The 23,108-nt window shown below is 43.4% G+C and overlaps 3 protein-coding genes across 8 annotated transcripts; 2 read left to right on the forward strand and 1 right to left on the reverse strand.

Moving 5' to 3' along the window:
* Nucleotides 1-1,776: 1,776 nt before the first annotated feature.
* On the reverse strand, nucleotides 1,777-16,758 carry Tmem263 (transmembrane protein 263). Of its 2 annotated transcripts, none has more exons than XM_038315089.2 (3): nucleotides 16,504-16,758; nucleotides 9,807-9,873; nucleotides 1,777-4,726 (listed from the first exon to the last, which is right to left on the reverse strand). In XM_038315089.2, the coding sequence occupies exons 2-3, from the start codon at nucleotides 9,865-9,867 to the stop codon at nucleotides 4,440-4,442; spliced, it is 348 nt and encodes a 115-aa protein (XP_038171017.1). In that variant the 5' UTR covers nucleotides 9,868-9,873; nucleotides 16,504-16,758; the 3' UTR covers nucleotides 1,777-4,439. The 2 variants fall into 2 exon arrangements, with proteins under 2 accessions (XP_038171017.1, XP_038171018.1); XM_038315090.2 differs by lacking the exon at nucleotides 16,504-16,758 and adding an exon at nucleotides 15,645-16,101.
* Nucleotides 15,685-21,091, forward strand: LOC119803673 (four and a half LIM domains protein 1-like). Of its 5 annotated transcripts, none has more exons than XM_038315086.1 (3): nucleotides 15,685-16,112; nucleotides 17,261-17,371; nucleotides 19,675-21,091. In XM_038315086.1, the coding sequence occupies exon 3, from the start codon at nucleotides 20,210-20,212 to the stop codon at nucleotides 21,047-21,049; it is 840 nt and encodes a 279-aa protein (XP_038171014.1). In that variant the 5' UTR covers nucleotides 15,685-16,112; nucleotides 17,261-17,371; nucleotides 19,675-20,209; the 3' UTR covers nucleotides 21,050-21,091. The 5 variants fall into 5 exon arrangements, with proteins under 5 accessions (XP_038171014.1, XP_038171016.1, XP_038171013.1 ...); XM_038315088.1 differs by lacking the exon at nucleotides 15,685-16,112 and adding an exon at nucleotides 16,899-16,995; XM_038315085.1 differs by lacking the exon at nucleotides 15,685-16,112 and adding an exon at nucleotides 18,405-18,468 and having other exon boundaries at nucleotides 17,002-17,550.
* On the forward strand, nucleotides 15,701-18,793 carry LOC119803670 (formin-like protein 5). Its single transcript, XM_038315080.2, has 4 exons — nucleotides 15,701-15,802; nucleotides 16,113-16,647; nucleotides 17,318-17,550; nucleotides 18,770-18,793. The coding sequence occupies exons 1-4, from the start codon at nucleotides 15,719-15,721 to the stop codon at nucleotides 18,791-18,793; spliced, it is 876 nt and encodes a 291-aa protein (XP_038171008.2). The 5' UTR covers nucleotides 15,701-15,718.
* Nucleotides 21,092-23,108: the final 2,017 nt, after the last annotated feature.

Genomic DNA, 23,108 nt, shown 5'->3' on the forward strand with positions numbered 1-23,108 from the left:
GTTGGGAGTCCATGCACACTTCTGGTGCCAGAGCTGCTGGCAAGTGGAATTCCTCACCGCCAGCCCTGAGGCACCAGCAGGCCAATGACACAGGCCTTCAGAGAGAGCCAGCCTCATCTTGTGTGTGGAAGGAGGGTCTCTACAAGTGTTGCTCATCCAAAGGGATGTAGTCAAGCACCTACTTCTATGGTCAACACACAAATCCCTTAGGAACCTAACAAAGAGTCCAGATGGATTAAGATCTGAATTCTGTCCAGCCTCAGGAATAGGAAAGATGTCCACCTTTCCCTGCACAATAAAAGGAAGGAATGCAATCAGACTGTGGGGAGGGGTGTGGAAACGGTCATTTCAAACTTCATTCGTATCTGAAATGAATGCAGCTTCCTAGAAAGCATGAAAATCTACTTCATGTGGTACCACTTCCAGCTGTAGTGCTCCACTGTTTCTAAATCCTGTCCCAAGATAAACATGACCCAGATAAAGACTGGCTCGCTTTCAGCTGTGCCGCTCTTAACAACTGTAATACTCACACGGCCAGCTGACTATGGAGTGTGCACAGCTCCTGAAACATGCTAAGAATGCAGCAAGTATCCTTTTTTATTCTCTTAGCAGATGCAAGTATCTCTCACTATCCAAATCTGCTCAGCTTCTTAGCTGGGATACTGAGTAGCCACAAGTGCTCAGGAAGTTGAGACTACTCACTGTTTACCGTGAGACTCAGTGTAAGGCATTACCCAAAGCACTCAGGACTGTCAAGAAAAGTTAAGGCCAGAGGCAGCTTAGTGGCAGATTCACTCACAAGTGTGTACTGGAATATATGCATGGGAGAGCGTGCACACTTCATTCGGAGCAGCGCCACTGGTCCATCTACGGAGCAGGAGTTCATTTAAGTGTGGTGAGGACCTCCAGAGCTCCATCCTGGCAGTGAGCAGTAATGCATGCACTCGCCGCTCTTTCAGAGCAGGTCTGGAATACGTTACAGGCTATGTAACCTACAGTTACCTGTCAACTGTGAGGTGGTTGGTAACAGGCAAATGACCCAGTGCGGAGCAGCGAGGAGCCAGCAGAGGAGATAAACATTAGACCGCCTGCATTACTGTAGCGTCTGAAGCCATGCTGTAGATGAGATCCCCACGATGGAAGCAGAGCAGTGAGTAATCCATCTGGAGAGGGGCAGTCACTGGTTGGCTGTATCAGGGGTGGCTGGAGGAGTAGGGAAGTGCGGCAGCTGTGTGGGGTGGGCTGCGTGGGGTGGGCTGCGTGGGGTAGGTGGGCTGTGTAGAGTGGGCTGGTGTGAGGGAGAGGAGGGCTCAGGACACACCTCAGTCAACAGAGCGTTTGGGACATGGGAATCTAAGTTAGGCTTGATTCCTAGAACTCACATTAAAAAATGCCAATTATGATGACACTTATAACCCCAGCCTTGGAGAAGTGGGCATGGGACCCCTAACAATGTACACTGGAAGTGTTCCCTAGGTGTAAGTCAGCATTCACACTTCAGTGTGCCTGAGCACAACCTACAAGAGCTGGGAAAGCCTTGGCCCCACCCTGGGGACGGAGCAAATACAGATGACAAAACCTACACATCTGAACTGTCAGTCTTAGTCCTTCAGGTGTTTGTATCTCACTGTTCTGTCCACATCCAGATTATCACATCCGTCAACTACCACCCAAAACTGACTACAGCACTTCCTGAACTGCTATGTACCCCAAAGTTTTAAGAAGATCCTGTTTACAAATTGCCTTTATTTCAGTAGATCTTTATGAAACATTCCATCTTGCAGATCACAGTCCTTTATTATCAGATTCATGTGTCCTTTTCCATCCCTTTAATACAGAAAGGACCAACCACATTATTTAGTCGGCTACGTTCATCTGACATGCCACTGAATACAGTATTCATACGCCAACATTAGATCATTTATTCAAGTGGATCACACAAATTTATCTCCACTGTGCCAAAGCCCACTAAAAAAAAAAAAAAAAAAAAAAAAAAGGAGCTGAATACCAGATGCTTCCAGATGTATACAACAACCATAGTTTCAGAAGTGAGCTAGTCCTGTTTAACAGAACACATTGCTAGTCTATATAAATAAACCGGAAGAGACCTACGTGTATAGCTGTACACACCATCAAATGCAAGCTCATCTCAGCCAGAACTATAACTGCACAGATCTGCTACTGCTGTAAAAGCCCTCTGAGCAACACTGCACTTTAGCATTTAGGAGTATGAAGAAAATTTACCGGGTGGCTTTTCTGTAGCAGAAATTAACCACAGCCATCTTCCTCAAGTGATTTTAAAAATAAGCAAAGTTGAAAATAAATATGCAAGCTCATATAAACCAGTCTTGAAGTTAGAAATACAGACCAGCAGTAATTTCTAAATGGCAAGAATTGAGTTCTCCAACACCAGTATTTAGATCACTGAGAATGGGTCTATTAATTTTGGAAATAAAAAAAATCATTTGTTAAGACATTTCACCAGATGTACCAACAAATGCCTCTTACATTACATTGCATGAGATAAATGGCCATTTAATCCTTCTGAATTTAATTCCTTAATGATTTTCAGTTCTGTGTAAGCATAAAGGTCCAAGAACATTTATAGATTTGCTTGAAATTCCTGCTGTTATTTATGAATGCTTTTAGATTTTCTACTTTTATCCAGTTGTTGACCCACGAGTCACAAACAGTGAAGCCTGAATGTGAGGGTGATCTTCTCACGTTCTCAGACACTACATTTTGACTTATTTAGGTCAAGACACCACTCCCTTCCTCTCTCCAGGGAATTAGAAAGGACAAAATGGAGACAGATTTCTAGTTTTAGGTATAAAGAAAATTAAGGGTTTTCCCCAGGCTTAGCTTATAAGATAAATGCCAAATACATATTTCACTTACTAAAATTTTCATGAAACTGAACACTAAAACAAAACAAATGGACTTTTGAGTTAGGTTCTATGAGAATAAATGAGCTATGAACATTTAGACACAACACACTCACCAGCCATGCCAAAGAAAGTCAACTCCCTACCTGACAATGGCTTGGAAAACGGTGTCTACATCCACTTTAAAGGGCTCCAGAAGAACGTGTTACAGCACGAGTGGATCCTGCTGCACGTGCAGATCAACTGGTGCAATCCTGGCCTAACACGCATCAGCCCTGGGCTCCGTCCCCAGCATGACTAAACCCCAGCACTTGGGAAGTGAAGGCAAGAGGATCAGGAGCTCCAGCTTTCCCTCCCTATGTTCAAGAGCAGTCTAGGCTGCCAGAGATACCGCCTCAGAAAACAAACAAACCAACAAACAAAAGTCACTGAAAGCACTTGTCATCTCAGAAAACGAACCAACAAACAAACCTACATAGGTCACTGAAAGCACTTGTGTATTTTTTTATTCAAAGCCAATGTGTGGAGCCCATCTCATTCATTTGAAGAGTCAATCCTCATATATGTGTGGTTGCTTTTATTTTATTTTTAAAGGAATTGCTACTGATAATTTAAGACATCCTAAAGACAGAAGATGCATGGATCTTAGATGCTTCAGATAATTATAAGAACTTAAAAACTAATACTTGTTCCTTCTTAATATAAAACTCTTCCCACACAGCTTCTGATCAGCTAAGAAATATTCCCTAGGCACTGTGGGGTGTGTTAACGATGGGACCACGAGCCCAGCTGAAGCCTGTGTCTGACGTTAACTCCTGACAGCAAACAAGCACTGTCTTACTCACCGACACAGGAGACGCCTTCACCCAATACTCCTGAGATTCTTCAGACGGAAAACTAGTTTTACAACCTTTAAAGGAATTCACTGATAAGTATAAGAACTGCACATATTTACGGTATTAGAAAAGATGTTTTCTTTTGTAAGGCATCAATGATTAAACAAAAGGTTTATCTAACAAAAAACAATTAACAGTATCATAAAACCATTTATCTTCTAAACTTCTGAATTCCTGCGACTTTTCTGCCAGCTTAAATAAGAACGCCTCTTGGCCTAAACCACTACTGTTATAAAAACTAAGACATCTGAAACTATTAGGCACATCAAAGGTACAGTTTATGTGGTTCAAGAGTCCCTTTGCAAGGGGCACATGAATTACCTGGCACACTGTACACGGGGAACTGTAAAGTCATCTACTAAGTTGAACTTTCACATTTTTAGTCAAACTGAAAGACTTAGAGCAAATATTTAAACATACCATATGTTCAGTTACAACTGAGCAAGTGTAACATTTTACCAGATAAAAAGCTGGACTTAAGTGTGAAAAGCCTCACACACTGTGAGAGTATTGGTCTCTTCTTGTTTTAGAGAAGCCAGCCGTCAGTACTTTGAGCACAGCAGTTTAGCAGTGGGCTTGGCTGTAGTCTGTGATCGAGCAGTTCAACGCCACTGGCATCGTACTCTGTGGGGCACGAGTGCACGCGTGTTCCTGCTCCTTAGTCAGACTTGTCTTTCTTCTTTCCTGACAAGGGCACTTTGTTTACCACAGCAGAACCCACCGCCGTCACTCCTCCAGCCACAGCAGACACGCCGCCCTTCACCAGCCCGATTCCCATGGAAGGCACAGTCGTAACAGCTGTTTTGGTCACCTCCAGACTCTTCCCACCAATCCAAGCCACACCACCAATGGTGGCGCCAACAGCTCCCTTTGTAACACTGAAGATCCCTCCAGTCACACGAGACAACATGCCTGGCTGCTGCTGCGGGTGATCCTTCATTGACCCTAGCGAGAGAAAGCAGACAACAGTCAAATACGAGGCAGGGCAAACGCCTTCCTCACGACCAGGAGCTCCGTCTGACAAGCCCCTTTACTGAGTGAGCAGTAAGGAGCTCTTGCCTAAGTATAGCTGCACAAATTTTATATTATACCTTGGTCCAGAGCTAAGTCTTCTGAAGCAAGGTCTTGTTAATGTAACCCCCACTTTCCTCTGCCTCACAAATGCTGAGATTACAGGCATGGACCAACACACTTAGTGTTCTGTAGCAATTTCCTCAAGATGAAAATCTTCTGTTTTGGAAGGAAGCTGGTTAAGACACAGATTATTTTATTAAAAAGGAGATGAAATATTCCATTCTACATAGAAGCTCCTTAAGCTCAAAAGCAAACAAATCAAAACAGCTTCAGGAAGTTCCTGAAACTGACCAGATTCACTAGGCCCCTCCCTTCCCGAGCACGTGTAAACTGTAAAGACTGCTTGGAGCCATTCAGACCAGCTGAGGGGCCTGGAAGAAGCACAGATCAGCTGAGCAAAATGGACAGGCCTTCCCCAACCTGCTGAGCTGCCTCCGAGCTATGTGACGTGCTCCAGGTTTCCAGCTGCTGTAAGCTGTCACCCACACTGGAGTGGACTTTGGTGGTGCAGCTGCCTTTGAACCATTCCTACGTCTGTACGTAACTCCAGTTACACTCACTGGTTCACCAAGGTGGACTTTGGTCTACTGGTGGCTCCCTATCTGGAGTGAGCAGACGTCTCTGTCTACCCTGTAACAGTATCACACAGCAAGTGCAGCCAGGGCTAAGTCTTGTCTACAACAAGACATACTGTAGAGACTAACCTGCTTCAGTTCAGTTAGTAAAATTTTACCTTCGGAAGTATAAAAATATAAAATTATAAATATATGTATCCCTTAATTTCTTATGCAGGATTCAATCAATAATTACTAAGATAATCATCTTTATTAAATGTGGTTCTCGAGATGCTCTGGGGATCTCTAAGGACTACAGGGGAAGGGATACATGGAAAAAAGAACCTCTTCCAAAGTAATATCAAGATGTTACTGTCTCTTCACTTCCTTCTCACAATGACAACTCAGAGTTCCGGAAACGGATGATGCACAGCAGAGAAAGCGTGGGAGCAGCCGCACCCATGCGCCTGTCTTCTCCCACTCCAGACAGCAGAGGTTTATAAAATATACAAACACCATCACTCAGGTAACATATCTCTTATTTGAAAGTTCTAAAATTGAGCTTTTCTAAGACACAAAGCATAAATTCATCTTTAGACTTTTTTATTTGTTCTACATTCTAACTGGGAAAATCGTACTGATTATTCTAACTAGTACATCAGGCAGGAAATAAACGCCAGAATTCACAGTTGGGGCTACATGAAATTCAAAGGTTATTGTACAGCACAAGAAATACTCAGAAAAACAACAGCCTCTAGAACAGGAGACCATCAGACAGACAACTAATATCCAGATTTTGTTTTCTTAAAGTACAAAAATCATACACACAAAAAGCAATAGCCAATCAAAGTATTTTATATCCTTGGCCCTCTGGAAAATGCAAATTAAAATTGCTGTGAGATCCCATTTCACCCATGCCAGAATGGCTGCATCACCACTGATCAGGCTGTGCAGTGACGTAGGCCTTTAATCCAGCACTCAGAAGGCAGAAGCAGGCTGATATATACCTGTGTATTTTTATTTTTCTAAATACTTATTTTTCACATGGACACACAAGTATCATTATGGCATTTGCAAGCAAAATTGGTTCTGATTTCCCCCATCAGCATACAAGTTCACAATCAGCCAAGGCTACAAGAGAGACCCTGTCTCAAAATAAGCAAACAAAAGTAACAAGCTAATAGTAGCGGATCTGAGAAAGAGAAACCCTTGTTCACTGCTAGGAGAAGGAATGCCAACCGGTACAGCCATTATGGAAATCAGTAGGGCGGCCCTCAAGAAATTAAAACAGGCCATCCTGGGCACACAGACGCAAAGGCCAAAGGTCAAATGCCCTAACAGAGCTGCTCACACATCCATATTCACTGCTGTTCTATCTCCAACAGCAAAGAAATGGAACCAGCCTGGATGCCCATCAAGAGATGATATTGAAAGTGTTGTGCGTATATTAAGTTGTAAAAAGATGAAATTACAAACGTGCAGGGATATGAATAGATTTGGCAAGTATTATATTAAGTGAGATGACTCAAACTCAGAAAGAAGTAACTGCATTTCTCTTTCATATTTGGATCCCAGCTTACATGTGTATATACAAATGAGAGGAGATGCAGATAAAATCCAAAAATCTAAAAAGGAATTCAAGAGGGTTAAAGAAAAAAAAAAAAAGATGCTGAGGAAAGGGGACATGAAGGCTAAGGAACTCGTGATCAGAAAAACAGAAACGAGAGAGGAAAAGGGAGGTGAGAAATGGGGAAAGGAAAATAAACTTGGAAATGCCATGGTACTGATGTAAAATATGGAAAATAAGTATTTAAAATGAACAAAATATTACTCAAGAATAAGATACAGCCATTGCTAAACTTGTTTTTAAGATACAAATAGTAAAACTACTAAGCATAATATACTTTAAATTTTTAAATGACTAAAAACTCAGACTTACGACATAGGTAAGAACCTGAATAGATTAGTTATAAAATTTTATTAAATCCTGAAACCGAAAGCAAGCAAGGAGCTTGGTGTCATCAGACATGCCTGTAATTAGCACACTGAGAAAGCACAAGGACCTCAGTGTAAGGTTAGCCTAGGCTACATAGGATGACCCTGTCTCAAAACTGTATGAGTAACTTTATTATAATACACAATCTTTTCCTGGAGATGAGGACAAGGGAATAGTGGCACATACTTGTCAGGAAAGATCCTGTCTCCAAAGAAAAGAACAAAGCTGTTTTGTTTCTTTTTTTTTCTTTTCTTTTTTTTTTTTTTTTTTGAGACAAGGTCTCTCTACGTATCCCTGGCTATTGTGGAATTCTGTAGACCAGACTTGTAGATGGAAGTTTCTGTCCCAAACAGACTTGTAGATGGAAGTTTTGCAGTCATTCAGTCCCAAAGAAACACACAGAGGCTTATATTAATTGTAAACTGTTTGGCTCGTTAGCTCAGGCTTATTATTAACTAACTCTTACAACTTAAAGAAATCATAATTCTTAGTCTATGTTAACCTGGCTAACTCAGTCAGTAGAGCAGGAGACTCTTAATCTCAGGGTCATGGGTTTGAGCTACACACAGTTTGCCAAATGTAGCACAAAAAATTAAAACACAGAGACAGATATTGGGGTTCAACCTGAATATCAGAAAAGCAAAGCAGCCAAGCAGCCAGAGAGCTCTTACCTCTATGAAAGAGTGAGTTCCTGGCTCATGCCGCTTTGTTCTCTAGTTCTGGGATTAAAGGTGTGAGCCAGGTCTGTATGACTGACCAGTGTGGCCGTTTTACTCTGGCCTTCAGGCAAGCTTTATTTATTAAAATACAAATGAAATATCACTACGCAAGCTAGCCTTAAAGTCAGAGATCTGCCTGCTTCTGCCTCCCAAGTGTTGGAATTAAAGGTGTGTTCCATGACACCTGGTTAACAAGTTTTTAAAAAGCAAAACACAGAAATAGAAACATACATTCAAAAATATATTTGTAAAAATTACATATACCCAGAGTATATATTAAACTTATACAAATTGTTCTTTTAAAAAATCAAAACTGAGCTAATTTCAGGATTTTTTTCACTAAACTAAAACCAATTAGATAGTTCCTCTGTAGGTGTAGGAGGGTCTCACTATGTAGCCAAGCCTTGAGCTTGGCGTCCTCTGGCCTGGGGGTCTCACTATGTAGCCAAGCCTTGAGCTTGGCGTCCTCTGGCCTCTACCTCACAACTCTGGGATTATATCAGTCAGTCACCAAGGTCAACAAGCACATCCATCTCCTTGAGGCTCACCTATAAGAATTTCACTGTTATTTTTATATTTTGAAGGTTTTGTTTTGTTTTAATATTGGCCCAGAAATTTGATTTGTGCCTAACACTCTGGGAAGAAAATGAACTACCTAGAGTTAGGCCATCTAGCCCAGGGTCACATGCTGCCCCAAGGAGGCTGTGGTTTATGTGAAGCTTAGAAAGTCTATACCAGAAAACATGCATGAGAGGTGACCTCAGGCATTTTCTGTAGGAGTCAGGACACCTAAGGACAGGAGACAATGTTTCCAAAGCTTTCAGAAGCAAGTGTTAAGAGTGATTTGTGCCACAATTTTCAAGCTAAAATAGTTATGATTTAGAAAGACAAATTAAGCAGAGTCCAAGGTCATATAAGAACATAGAAAGGTATCAAATATAACAAACAATGATATGAATTTTTAAAATCTCAAGTCTCAAATTAGGTGCAGTTGTATGCAGGATATCAGAAATAAACAATTCATCCTGTGCCTCGCACACCTTTGTAAATAAACAGATGCTCTTGCTTGTGAAATGGTCTTAAGATAAAAGTGTAACAAGAAAATAAACCTTAAATAATGGAAATTGTGTCTCTATCCACCAAGGTCTGTGCTTTCTTATTAAAGGCTAAAAGTATTTATTTCAATTATTTTGGAACATGTTTACTGACCAGTAAAAAAGGTTATGATTCTTTATATTTAGTTTTTAAAAACAATCATAACTTTAATTTGATGTGGGTTCCCTCTGCATGCTGCGAATACCATTGGTTAATAAAGAACTCTCTTGGCCTGTGATAGGGCAGAGTAGAGCTAGGTGGGGAAAACTAAACTGAATGCTGGGAGAAAGGAGGCGGAGTCAGGGAGAAGCCATGGAGCTGCTGCCAGAGACAGACAAGCTAAAACTGTGCTGGCAGGCCACGACCTTGTGGTGATACACAGACTAATAGAAATGGATTATATTAGGATGTAAGAGTTAGCTGATAAGAAGTTAGAGCTAATAGGCCAAGCAGTGATTTAATTAATACAGTTTCTGAGTGGTTATTTTGGGGCTGAGCAATGGGGAACCAACCAACAGTGGCCTCCTCACTAAAGCATTAATTTACCAGGACTCTCCTTCCATTCTTACTCTCAGATACAAGCTTACCTTCGGGTGGTTCATCACTAAGATAAGATGGAATTTCTTGATTTTTATCTGCCTGATTCATGATCACCTATAAAACAAAACATATTTCAGAGTAAGACTACCACTTCTCACATGCCGCATTGAATCAATTTAAGCAATTTTACTTAGAGAACATTTTTAAATACCTACCACAAAAGTACTATCTCATCCTACTATCTCCTATTTCAAACTGCAGGGTTTACAAAGGACTTGAAATTACATCAATGGACACCAGAAATCTTAGCATCAACACTAAAGAGCTGCAGTGACGATGTAAGTATTTCTTTGTTGTTTCTACTGTGGAATTTCAACTGAAAATTGCTAGTGAAGAGAGTTGGACAATAACAAAAAGCATGAAAAAATAAGATTCATCCTATGTCTACAGCCTTACGGTCAACCACGTATCCATCCTATGTCTAAGTATCTGTCCTATGTCTACAGCCTCACGGTCAACCACGTATCCATCCTATGTCTAAGTATCCGTCCTATGTCTACAGCCTCACGGTCAACCACATATCCATCCTAAGTCTAAGTATCCATCCTATGTCTACAGCCTCACAGTCAACCACGTATCCATCCTATGTCTAAGTATCTGTCCTATGTCTACAGCCTCACGGTCAACCACGTATCCATCCTATGTCTAAGTATCCGTCCTATGTCTACAGCCTCACGGTCAACCACGTATCCATCCTAAGTATCCATCCTATGTCTACAGCCTCACGGTCAACCACATATCCATCCTAAGTCTAAGTATCCATCCTATGTCTACAGCCTCACGGTCAACCACGTATCCATCCTAAGTCTAAGTATCCGTCCTATGTCTACAGCCTCACTGTCAACCACGTATCCATCCTAAGTCTAAGTATCCGTCCTATGTCTACAGCCTCACAGTCAACTTGGGTTTGGTGTTAGAGCAGACTGTAAAAACAGAGACTTTCAAAGGTAACTTTAATTTCATGTATTATATCTTGTTATGATTTTACAACCTAAATCCTAAAACAGACTTCAGTGGCCTAAAATCCAACAGCATAGATCACGTGATTGATAAATACCTTCTAGTTGCTCTGGTGAGAGTCCTGACTCAGATACAGCAGCACCTAGTCTGTCTGACTTGTGAATTGCGGATCATTTCATAGGATTAAAGAAAGTAATAATTAAGCTATGAAATCTTGTACAAAGATAAACAAAGCGTATCATTTGGTGCATTACTCCAAGGCGAAATTCTTGACTAACTTAATTAGAAAACCCCCTCAAGCTAGAAAGCTACATTTATTTTCATTTATATCTATAATCATGGTAAGAACATAACAAATTATTCAGCATAATGTTCAATAATTAGAAAGCCTAAGTTTGAATTCCAACTGATATAAAATATATGGCAAAGGAAAAATAACTAAGATTTCAAATAGAAATTAAAATATTCCAGCCCTGGATGCTAAAATGAGAATATTGTTTAACAAATTGTAAAGCAAAACATACAGAAAATCCTGGAAAAATATGTGTTCCTTTTGTGGAAAAAATTACTATATGATAGCCAATTTCTTCCTTAATTTCAAGAGGAGACAAACTTCTGTATAAACTATTCATTATATCCCACTAAATAACACACAATTTTTTATACCTATACATAGAAACACACCATAAACCGGCTGATGGCCAACATGATCAATAGAAGCTATAGTAATCTACACAGAAATTTGGAACTGACATGCAAACATACATCTTACTTCTTCTTTTCTGTTTAGGCAGCGTCTCCTATGCAGCCCAAGCTGATATGGAGCTCATCCTGCCTCAGTCTCACAATGCCGGGATCATGGGAATGTGCCACCACCCCAGGTTCATCTTACATATTTTAACAAAATATGTAAAAACATGTGTGGATGTGATTCCAACTGTATTCATTTCAAAAGTGTCCCTATCTCATAAATCACTAATGGTTTTACACTTTCCTCCTACTACAGGACCTTTTCTTAAAAAATTATTTTTCATACTTCATGTAAACTGACCCCTTCCTACTGTGGACAGGCAATGAGGAACCAGTGCAGAGTAACAATGCCAGATCTGTGCTTTTAAAACCTAGCTAAGACTCCTTGTCCACTACGAGGTGAGGAGTCTCTGCTACAAGTCACCACTAACCCTGCCACGGAAGACTATGTACCCTGCAAACCCTTGAACCAAACCAAACTCCTCCTCCCTTAAAAGAAAAAAGCCACTAGCTAAAATCTTTAACGCATCTGAGGAAACACCAGCGGAGTGAACAGACAGCCTACAGAAGATCTTTGACAGTTACACATCAAATAGAGGATTAATATCCAGGATATATAAATAAAATTAAACACTGAAAGAACAAACAATGTGATCAGTAAGTAGGCAAGTAAACGAGCCAATTTCCAATGTGCGCATTAAAAAGCACTCAACATCCTTTAGCCATCAAGGACATGTAATCAAAACTGGATCCCCTCTCAGCCCAGTCAGAATAGCTATCAAGAAAACAAAAATCAAAAATCAAACCCTGTCAGGGTTAGGAGACTAAGGGGGTCCTGATATAAATACCTCCCTGTAAGATCTCTAGGCAAGCACTCTCTTCCACTCGGCCTACTGTTTTTACTTTGCTCTGATTTCTGCATAGCTTTTATTATAATATCTAAGTGTGTGTATTCCTATTAGAATGTAGACTCTGAGGACAACGGTTTGGGTTTTATGATTTCACCTTCAGATTCTTCTCTCTCTCTCTCCCTCTCCCTCTCCTCTCCCTCTCTCCCTCTCTCCTTCTCTCCCTCTCTCCCTCTCCCTCTCTCTCCCTCTCTCTCTCTCTCTCTCTGGTTTTTTGTTTTTCGAGACAGGGTTTCTCTGTGTAGTTTTGGAGCCTGTCCTGGAACTAGCTCTTGTAGACCAGGCTGGCCTCAAACTCACAGAGATCCGCCTGCCTCAGCCTCCCGAGTGTTGGGATTAAAGGCGTGCACCACCATCACCTGGCCTATCTTCAGATTCATAAAGTCAAATACTTGAATTTTTGTATAAAGTCAACTTGGATGTTAATACAAGCTTATGGGAAAGATCTAGGATGTTCAATTTCTAGTATGGGCAATTAAGTATGCAGAAATGATATCAAAGACAGGATATATTAGAAAAGAAACCATTTCATCGAAAAATGAAGGGTTTGTGAAGAAGCCCTTGTATCAAAACATACACAGGACGTTGAACGAGATACCTTCAGGGAATATACAGAAGACATCTATTAGGCAATTGTACTTAAGAAGCTGAGACAGTCTGAGACAAGGAGAGGTTTAGACAATGGCTTTAAGTAACAACTTAATCTGTACAGGACGTGTGATGTGATCACGCCAATGAGTGATGAAAATGGACTTTCAGCCGTCGTTAGGTTGTTTGCATTTAAGAGCCAGCTGAAGAAGAGAATTTAGCAAAACAAACCTTCAAATAAACAGTCAATATTCATTGAACAGTTAATGCAGCTTCATAGAGGGCAAGAAAGGAATATATAAGAGTCATAAGAATATAAGGCAGACATTAAAACAATTTATCAGGATCAAATACTACAGGGAAGTGTTAATTATCACAGAGATTAATATAAAAGATTAGTTTCAAATGGCCTGGGTGTTTTTACATTGCACACACACACACACACACACACACACACACAAAATGAATCCTAAAGTTCTGACTAAGATTGAAGTAGAAAGCCAGGTGTCAAGCAACCCTATAGTTCCAACACCCAGGAGCTGAAGCAGGAGGACTGCCATGAGTTTGAGGTCAGTCTGGCTTTAGTGATCTCCAAACCAGATCATATCTGAAACAAGATCATATATGAAACAAGATCATATCTCAAAAAGAAATAAATATATAAAAGTTACCCTTTAGTGAGACCTTATTTTATGTGTTTGGCCTGTGTGTAAAGTGTGTGTGTGCACCGTGTGCATACAGACCTTGAGACCAGAAGAAGGCATCCGGTCCGCTGCACAGGATCACAGTGATTGTGAGCCCCCGTGTGGGTGCTGGGAGTTGAATCCTTGTACTCTGGAAAAGCAGCCAGTTCTCCAGTCCCCCCACAAATTATTAATTTCTGTACAAGCCCTTCTGTTCTAAACTCACTGAACCATTGGTGTAACATACACTTGAACCCTAAGCATTGCATCCTGTGATGCATTTAGACACATACAGGCACTGCTCTAACCCAGAACTTACTTCAGTAGGAACACACTTTCCAAACAATTACCACTTTGATCATTCCTTAAGAAACCAAATATATTATCTGTATTTTAGGAGCTCATGATGCATACAAGTTAATAATGCATACAAGTGTCTAGTTATTAAAAAGCTTTCATAAAGAGGGCAGTACTGACAACAGTCTTTAGATCAAAGAAAATGATTTATTTTAGAAACATAATCAGTTCCATCTTTTGGTCCTGACATGGACAAACCATTATAATATCAACTCTCAAAGACTTCTTTACTACAAGACTGTATAACATGACAGTTAAGTTCAGCAATAGAGACTTTTATGGGAAAGGGAAATTTCTTATCTAGTACAAAATACTACAACAGCTGGCAGATATATTGAGTAAATATCAATACCACTATTCCCTAGAGAGTAATTTATTCCAATAATAGAAACAACCAAACACCTGCTGGAAAACTTTCCCTCTGGTGTGTGTGTGCGTGTGTGTGTGTGCGTGTGTGTGTGTGTGCGTGTGTGTGTGTGTGCGTGTGTGTGTGTGTGTGTGCTTTATGAAAAATAAAATCACTCATGAAGAAATGCTGTTTGTGGGTTTCAGCAATATTTTATATAAAATGTTTTGTTGAAAATCCTCTGGGTATAAACCTCTAAAGTCACATAAGTTAACAGTGTGCAACACTTCACCTTCAAAGTCACTTCAAGACATCTGTTACCCAAGTAACAGTCTTCCTATGTAAGAAAAAGACTAAGCTAGGCATGGTGGCTCACACCCATAATCTCAGCTACAGAAAGATTGCCTTAAACTAAACCAGCCTAGCTGCATAGTGAGGTCTCGACCAGTCTTTATCTGTAGCTTACAATCCTGAACATTGCTTGTATAAAAGGTGGCTCCTGCCAACTAAGTTAACAGCAAATAGACTTATCAATGAAAGTTTAAAAATCACATGCAAAATGACAAATAACAGACAGTCTCAGAATAGAAAAGTTTAAGTGTTGCCCTTAAATGAAACATGGGATAGGATTAAAATATTCTGCCAAGCCAGAAAACCAGTACAACAGTCATCCTCACTAAAATACACTTCATTGGCTCAAGAGATGCTGGCATCCCCACTTCGTGCCAGATCTTGTGGAGACAATGAATGAACATACACACAAAGACCCTACTCTTAATTGTATGTAACCTGATGCAATACCATCAGGAAGTAGGAAAAGGGCAAAAACTCAATGGATTGAAACAGGAAAGTTAAGACTTTCCAAGAAATAGTAGAAAAAAAGTCAAATACTTGCCTCATGTAAAAATCACTTAAGCTTTCCTGAGGGCGTTCTCACTGAGCTTGGTCTCTGGTATAACAAAGACCAAAGAACTGAAAGTGAGCAATAAAAGCAGATCTCTATGACTTCATTAACCGCTGCTAGAGCAGCAGTGGAGATACACTTACCTGTTGGCTTGATAGCCCTTGAAGGCAAGCACAAGTTTTAAACACTAACCAACAGCAGACACAACCACAATGTTTCCTTTTGGATTAGCAGCGTTCACAAAGAATCAAATAAGAATTCGCTTCCTAGGCTAGGTGTTTCTAACTTCCCAGAAGCCCTTTCTCCCCACCCACCCCCCATTGATCCACCTTTAGCCTTTAGGCACAAGCAAGTCTTTTTTCTCTCATCAGCAGAGGGAGTGACGTGGCAGGAGAGGCAGAAAATGACCCTAGAGGCTAGTGCTGACTTGGGCACCTCCTTCCTCCGCTGTCCACCCAGCACACCCAGGCTCCTGCAGAATTCCAACGTAAGACGTGTTTAAGAGAGACGATCCAATCTGATCCGGAGTAGGAGCTCCGGGGCCAGCGCACAAGCTGCGTGTGCACGGCAGTCTCTGGTTTTGGATTAAGCCTGGGGTAGGCAGTGACTTCCCGGAGAGGGGTGCTCCTGGACTCCCCAGTCGTTCCTTGACACTGCCAGCGCCCCCCTTCTTTCCCACGCCTGCGGGTTTAGAACAGGCGTGGGAGTGGAGCTCCCAAATTTAGGAAGAGCAGCGGGAATCTCCGCTTGGAGCCCAGCCCCGGACTTGAGAACCCACCCGGATGGTTTATCAACAGGTCAGACGTGAAGTGGGGCGCGGAAGCCGGGCTCCTCCTCGGATGCACCCACCTTCCCCACCTCCACGCCAGCCTGATCACAGCTCAGACCCGGGCTTCCAGGAGCGAGCCACCCCCTCCCCCATCCATCCCCCAGATCTCCCAACACCGTGTCGGTCCGCGAACTCACGGACCCAACCGGGGGGTCGACCCGGCCGCACCACCTTCATCCAACGACGCCCCGCCCCGCCTCTCCCCTCCCCCTTCTCGCTCGATCGCCCCCCGAAAGGCCAGGGTGGGGTAGCCAGCCCCCCCCCCCGGGTCGCGCAGGTGAGATGCAGAGGGGCTAACGGAAAGGACCCCGGAGGCCCCGCGTCTCTCCCCACCCAGGACACGGGACCGACTCACTCACCGCGGGGTCGGGGTCGGGGCGGGCAGCAGCCGGGCGGAGGGGGAGAAGCGGCGGCACCGGGGACTGCCGAGGCGGCGACGCGATCGGGGTCGGCTGCGCGATCCAGATGCTCGCTCTCCTCGGGCTCAGGACTCGGAAGACTCGGTCCGAGGCGGCGGCGGCGGCGGCGGCGGCGGCCTCCGGCTGCGGACGTGGCGCCTGACGCGAGACCCGCCCCCTCCGCAGCCTCCCGAGCTCCCGCCTCCTCCCGCGCCTCGGGTTTCTACGCGCACGCGCGCTCGCGCCCCCGCTCTCCCCCCCCCCCTTCCCCTCCCCTCCGCTCCCTCCCGCGCCCACCGGTCGCTCGGCGCGCGCAGCTCCCTCCCCCCGCCCCCCGCCCCCGGTCCGGCTCGTCTGCGCGCGCCTCATCCGGGGTCTTCCCCGCCCCCTCCGCCCCGGGTGGCCAATCAGAGCGGGCGAGGGGCGAGCCGGCCGCCAGCCAGCCGCTCCCAGGTCGGCGGCGCCTGGGCGGGCGCTGGGCGAGCGCGAGGGGAGTAACGGTTCTGGGAACGAGGAGCTGCTCCCCCGCGGAGGGCGGCGTGGTCGCCGGTGTCACCAGCCATCCTCCCGTAGCCTTCTGTCGGCGGTTCCCCTCGGGGGGCAGCCTGCGTGCCTGTGTGGCCAAGGGATAGGGAGGGAGAGGCCTTGCTAGTTGCTGGGGGCTTTTTGTTTTGGGGGGTTGTTTGCTTCACCCTCGGCCTGTCTGTCTGTCCTTCAGCCGGATTCCTTGGGAGTAAAAAATAATAATTCTACCAGGTTTGCCCTCATCCCGCAGCGCTTCGTGCCCAGGCCTTGCAGGGAGTCTGGAGTTTTGGTGGCGGAGAAAAAGGTTGGTTCTTCGTTGTGAGACGTGAACTGGGGGTGAGAAAAGGCTGCCCTCGGTCACTTGTAACTAAGGAGTCTTCGGGTCCCCGACCTTCCACGCTCATACCGGCTTTGGAGAGAAAGTACCTGGTGGGGACCCCGGAACCCAAGAGTCCTGCAAGTCCAGCCCTGCCTCAGCCTGGGGTGAGAAGCAGGACTCTACTGAGCTTCAGAGGGACCTTGTAATAGCCGCCTAGGAGGCTGTTTGGGGGAGCAAAGGAGAGAGGTCGCTCAAAGGCTGCTTGACTAGAAAAATGCTATTAGCTTTGACTCTCAACACGTTTAAGACAGAGATGACAATAAACGCACCCTAAAGCTTTTGGAGAGGCTAAGAAGAGATGGTGGGTGTAAAGGGGCTTTATAAACTGGAATCTTCCCAAAATGTGAGGTTTGTCTTTTCACAACCTCATTAGCCATGCGGACACATTCACAGGGTGGGGGACCTCAGTTTTTAAAGGACAATAGCGTGATGTAACTAATAGTGTTGACAGGTCTCAGAAATAGGGCTGTGAAGAAAGAAAAATCCCGGGAGGGAGCTAGCCTTGCTTCAGTTCTTAAATAGAATGGGCTAGAGTATGACTTTTCTTAATCGTTATCAAATCATCGAGTTAAATCCATTTAGATCACTGTACTGAAACTAATCGTGATAATCTTGTGTGTACTGATCTTATCACTTTGAGTAGGATGACTGGGAGAGTCTGAACTGGGGTGTTCACTGGGGTGTTCTTTTACTGTCACAGAACCCTGAATTTTTCATAGGATTTTAATAGGTGACTTTCAAGATTGATATCTAGGCAAAATTACAGTGTGCAAAATTACACTTTATAACTTTCTTCCCAAAATTGACAATGATTTTGCTAGTTATTAAGGCCATAATTCAAAGCTGTGGTTCTCTCTGTTTCATAAACTAATGAAGATACTGGGGTGCTTTGGCTCCTTCTAAAACTGTAAGTCGAGGTAGTCCTGTATCCTGACTGCAGTCATTTTCTATTGCTCAGGCTCCTTACCTATGAGGGTGAATAGCATCCCACTCAGTTCTCACCAGCTCCGGTCTGTATGCGCGTACGTATGAAGATCTGATGAGATGCTGCTATCTTGATGCAACCAGAAGGAGCCCCAGTGAAAGGAGGCCCTATTTATTTTATAGGCTGACCTATAAAATAAATCCCTCCCAGACAGGATTTCTCTGTGTAGCCCTGACTGTCCTGGAACTTCCTTTGTAGACCAGACTGGTCTTGAACTCAAGAGAACCACTTGCCTCTTCCTCCTGAGTGCTGGAATTAAAGCCATGCACCACCACAGCCCGGCAGCAACATTTTTTTTAAAACATTCTCTATGTAATACATTCTTTTGTTGTTTTGAGATGAATGATAGCAGCTTTGAATAGGTTGCCATGCAACATAAGGAACAAATGCTATTATTTTCATGTTCTTACTGGGCTCCACATACTCACCTCAACTCTTTCTTCTTAAGTCACGATTTGACATGAGCTGTCAGGTTGTGCCATCCCATTTCTCTCCGTGACGAGGCAAACACTTGTATAGTTATATGAGCGGAAGCAGTTATGTTAATTTAGTCTATCTTCACAACTGTTGAAGATAAAATTTTACAGTCCAATGTGTGACCACAACCTAAGTTGTTAACTGTCATATTCTTTTTTAAAAAGATTTATTTATTATGTATAAAATATTCTGCCTATATGTATGCCTACATTCCAGAAGAGGGCACCAGATCTCATTATAGATGGTTATGAGCCACCATGTGGTTGCTGGAAATTGAGCTCCAGTCCTCTGGAAGAACAACCAGTGCTCTTAACCACTGAGCCACTCTCCAGCCCCAACTGTCATATTCTTGTTTGAGATTAGATCTCTCTATGTGACAGGCTAACCTGAAACTGTGTTCTTTCCAAGTGTTGGGCTTAAGGTATAAGCCACTATATTGAATTTAACCACTGCATCCTGAGGGAAAAAGCAGTCCCTAAAATCCAGAAAATGACCCAGCGCTATCAACGAGGCTGTAACGTTGGTAGGAGCTGCCCTGGCATAACTAGACCTTGGTATTTTCTAGTTAAGCAAAACAGCGTGAGGCAAGGCTATACTTCACAATTGGTAATGGTCAAAACAGAAAAAAAAAACTACTTTCTAATTACTTGAACCTGAACAAAATCATGAATGCTGTCCAGGTCACTACACAGAATACACAAAATTGAGAAGGATGAACTTCTTCACTGGCTACAGTTTTACTCATTCTAGCCTTTCCTCTTTATAGGTGACATTTATGAAGATAACGAACCATACAATCACTCCTGCCTCGTCACAAAAGAAAGGCAAGAAGGTTCTATTTCCTTAAACCCTCCTCCAAAACATTTAACTCGACCCTAAATCTGAAGAGCCCTGCTTTACATCCTGATTGACTGGGATGTGTATTCTGTCTTCTTCTGATGAGTGGTAACCTCAACCTGTGCAGCTTGCAGGAATTCTTGATCTTTGGCTAAAATACACTGACAATTCTTTCTGTCTTATCTGTACCAACTATTTGTATGGAGTGGACAACATACAGTGAGGTAGAAGACATACATGAGTAGTGGGGCTGAGAAGACAGCCCAAGCCCTCTTCCTTTCGTACAGCCTGATACACTACTATAGACTCCTAGCTTCATAGCCACCACCCAGCAGACAGCCTGCACAGCCGCATGGCAAGCATCTCCAGGCAGCAACTGACAGCCATCCTCAACTGCTCCCTGCCCATCCCAAACAGCCCGTTCTTTGCACATCCAGTGTGAGGTCCCCCAGCTATAAGGCACCATGTCTGAGTTCAACTGCCACTACTGCCAGGGTCCCTTGCAGGGAAAGAAGTATGTGCATAGGGAGGACTACAACTGCTGCCTGGAGTGTTTTGACAAGTACTGTGCCAATACCTGTGAGCTGTGCCATAAGCTCATAAGTGTAGATTCCAAGGAGGTACATTATAAGGACCGCTACTGGCACAACACCTGCTTCCGTTGTGACAAGTGCCTTCAGCACTTGGCCAATGAGACCTTTGTGGCCTGGGAGAACAAGATCCTGTGCAACAACTGTGCCATTCAGGAGACCTCCCCCAAATGCACAGGGTGCCTAGAGCCTATTGTGGCAGGAGACCAGAATGTGGAGTACAAGGGCACCATCTGGCATAAGGACTGCTTCACCTGCAGCAGCTGCAACCAAATTATCGGGACCCAAAGTTTCTTCCCTAAAGACGATGAGTTCTACTGTGTAGCTTGCCATGAGGCCAAGTTTGCCAAGCACTGTGTGAAGTGCAACAAACCCATCACATCAGGAGGAATCAGTTACCAGGATCAGCCCTGGCACTCTGAGTGCTTTGTATGTGTTTCCTGCTCTAAGGAGCTGGGTGGGCAGCGCTTCACCGCGGTGGATGACCAGTATTATTGTGTGGAATGCTACAAGAACTTTGTGGCCAAGAAGTGTACTGGATGCAAGAATCCCATCACCGGCTTTGGTAAAGGCTCTAATATGGTAACTTACGAAGAAAAATACTGGCATGACTACTGCTTCAACTGCAAAAAGTGCTCTGGAAATCTGGCCAACAAGCGTTTCGTCTTTCACGAAGAGCAGGTGTATTGTCCCGACTGTGCCAAAAAGCTGTAACTTGACAAGGGCTGCGATCCTGTAAAACAGCATTTGAGCCATGATTTGTGTTCTTTCTCTTTTCTGCCCTGCACCAACCACAGGGCAACAGGGGCCTTTCACCTCTAGAAAGATGCTCCTCTGTCCTCTCACATTTCACAATGTTCAGCTAAGGGCACACAGTGATCATGTTAGGGTTCAGCGTAGAATAACCTTGCAGCAGAAATCGTTTCTCTGTTGCACTAACCATGTAACCACATGATTTAAGCAAGAAACATTAGCAATAATGCCTCTACTGAGATGTCCCAGGCTCAGCTGGGTTCCTCGGTGTAGTCACACAACATGCTAGAGTTGTAGGAATTGCTTCAACTCACCTCTTACCCTCTTCTGTGAACAGAGAAAGACCTTTCCAGATTGCATGGTTAACACTTGTGCTTTCACGTTACATGAATTAACAGAAATATTTTGAGCCTGGCAGTGGTGGCGCACACCTTGATCCCGCTACTAGGGAGGCAGAGGCAGGCGGGTCTGCAGAAACAGTTCCAGGAGAGCCAGTGTTACACAAGAAACCCTGCTTTGAAAACAAAACAACACAAACATTTTGAATTTAGCTGTAATCCTCAGCTAACCTTCTCCACATTCTAATAGTTGATTGCTTCCGTATAACTTTCCTTCTGCAAAAGTGTGAATGGTGTAGTGATTAGGGAAGGAAATGGAAGCCAAAGTGATAACAAGGGGGTGTGGAGATGGTTCATTTAATACTTGCCTGCCATGCAAACATTTTGAGCACCCCTGTAAAAGGCTATCATCTAGCACTAGGAGATAGACAGCTCTATTGGTAGTATGCTTCTGTGACCCTAGGGTTGGCATAAAAGACAGGTAGATCCCTAGGGCTCATTGACCAGCCAACCTAACCAATCCATGAAGAGCAATCCAGGGAGAGGCCAGAAGTAGATCTGTGGCCTCTACATGAGTTCGTGCAGATGTGTGCATACACTCACACATATATGCCCCTCAGAAAACATCTACCTGGTTAATTTTTTTTTCATCTAAACATTAAGGGAGAGACGCCAAAACACTTAGTAGAAATGTAGAATTGAGCAAACACTTGGAGAATGGCTTGAGAGTCCATTTACTTACAAAATAATACACTTACATTATGACCCAGATATCCCACTAGATATCAACCCAAGCAGATACACATATATACAAAAATAAGACATAACTACTTAAAATTAGAAACGCTAATACCCTATAGTTAGTGAATATATAAGCAGATGTTGGTACATATGCTCAGTGGAATCCACTTGGAAACAAAACTACACAAAATGAATATTTTAATGCTAAAGAGTTTACTCCATTAAAAAAGACATCTCGCATTTATAAATTATATTAAAGATGATACAAATAAACTCTAAAATGAGTAGTCAAAAAAGCTGGGATTGAGTGAGTACATCAAAGATAGCTATGGGAAGTAGCTCAATGGCTAGGACCACGAGCTACTCTTTCTAAGGACTAGGGTTCGATTCCCAGCACCCTGCCCCCTCAAAGGCTGACAATCATCTGTAACTCCAGTTCCAGGAGTTAGAGTGCCAGGAGTTCTGGTATCCAAGAATACCAGGCATGCACATGTTACAAATAATCCATGCAGGCAAAACAAAAACAAAAGTCTTTTTAAAGGTAGCGGGGATGGAGAGATCACTGAATGTGTAACATGTGATCCTGAGAGCTCACTTCTTTTTTTTTTAAAGCCAAAAATGGTTTTGTCTGCTTATAATAACAGTGCTGGGAAAGCAGACAGAGAATTCCTGGGGCTTGTTGGCAGTTCCAGGCCAGTGTATCAAAAACGGCCGCACCCCAGCCAAGGCTGCCATCTGGCCTGCAGATACACACAGGTATAGCTGTGTGAGAGAGCTGGAGAAGAATCGGGATGAGAAGGGACTGAAACCTTCTAAGACAGACCTCAAGACACAGCGCGGACTGTTCTCCAACTCTCCTACCTATTGTGGCTACACCCAGCCTTGACATCTTTTCATAAGACTAAAAGTGGGGCTCAGTACTGCTAAGTCATCACAGAGGA

Source organism: Arvicola amphibius, chromosome 17 (assembly GCF_903992535.2).
Source record: "Arvicola amphibius chromosome 17, mArvAmp1.2, whole genome shotgun sequence".
Taxonomy (NCBI): domain Eukaryota; kingdom Metazoa; phylum Chordata; class Mammalia; order Rodentia; family Cricetidae; genus Arvicola; species Arvicola amphibius.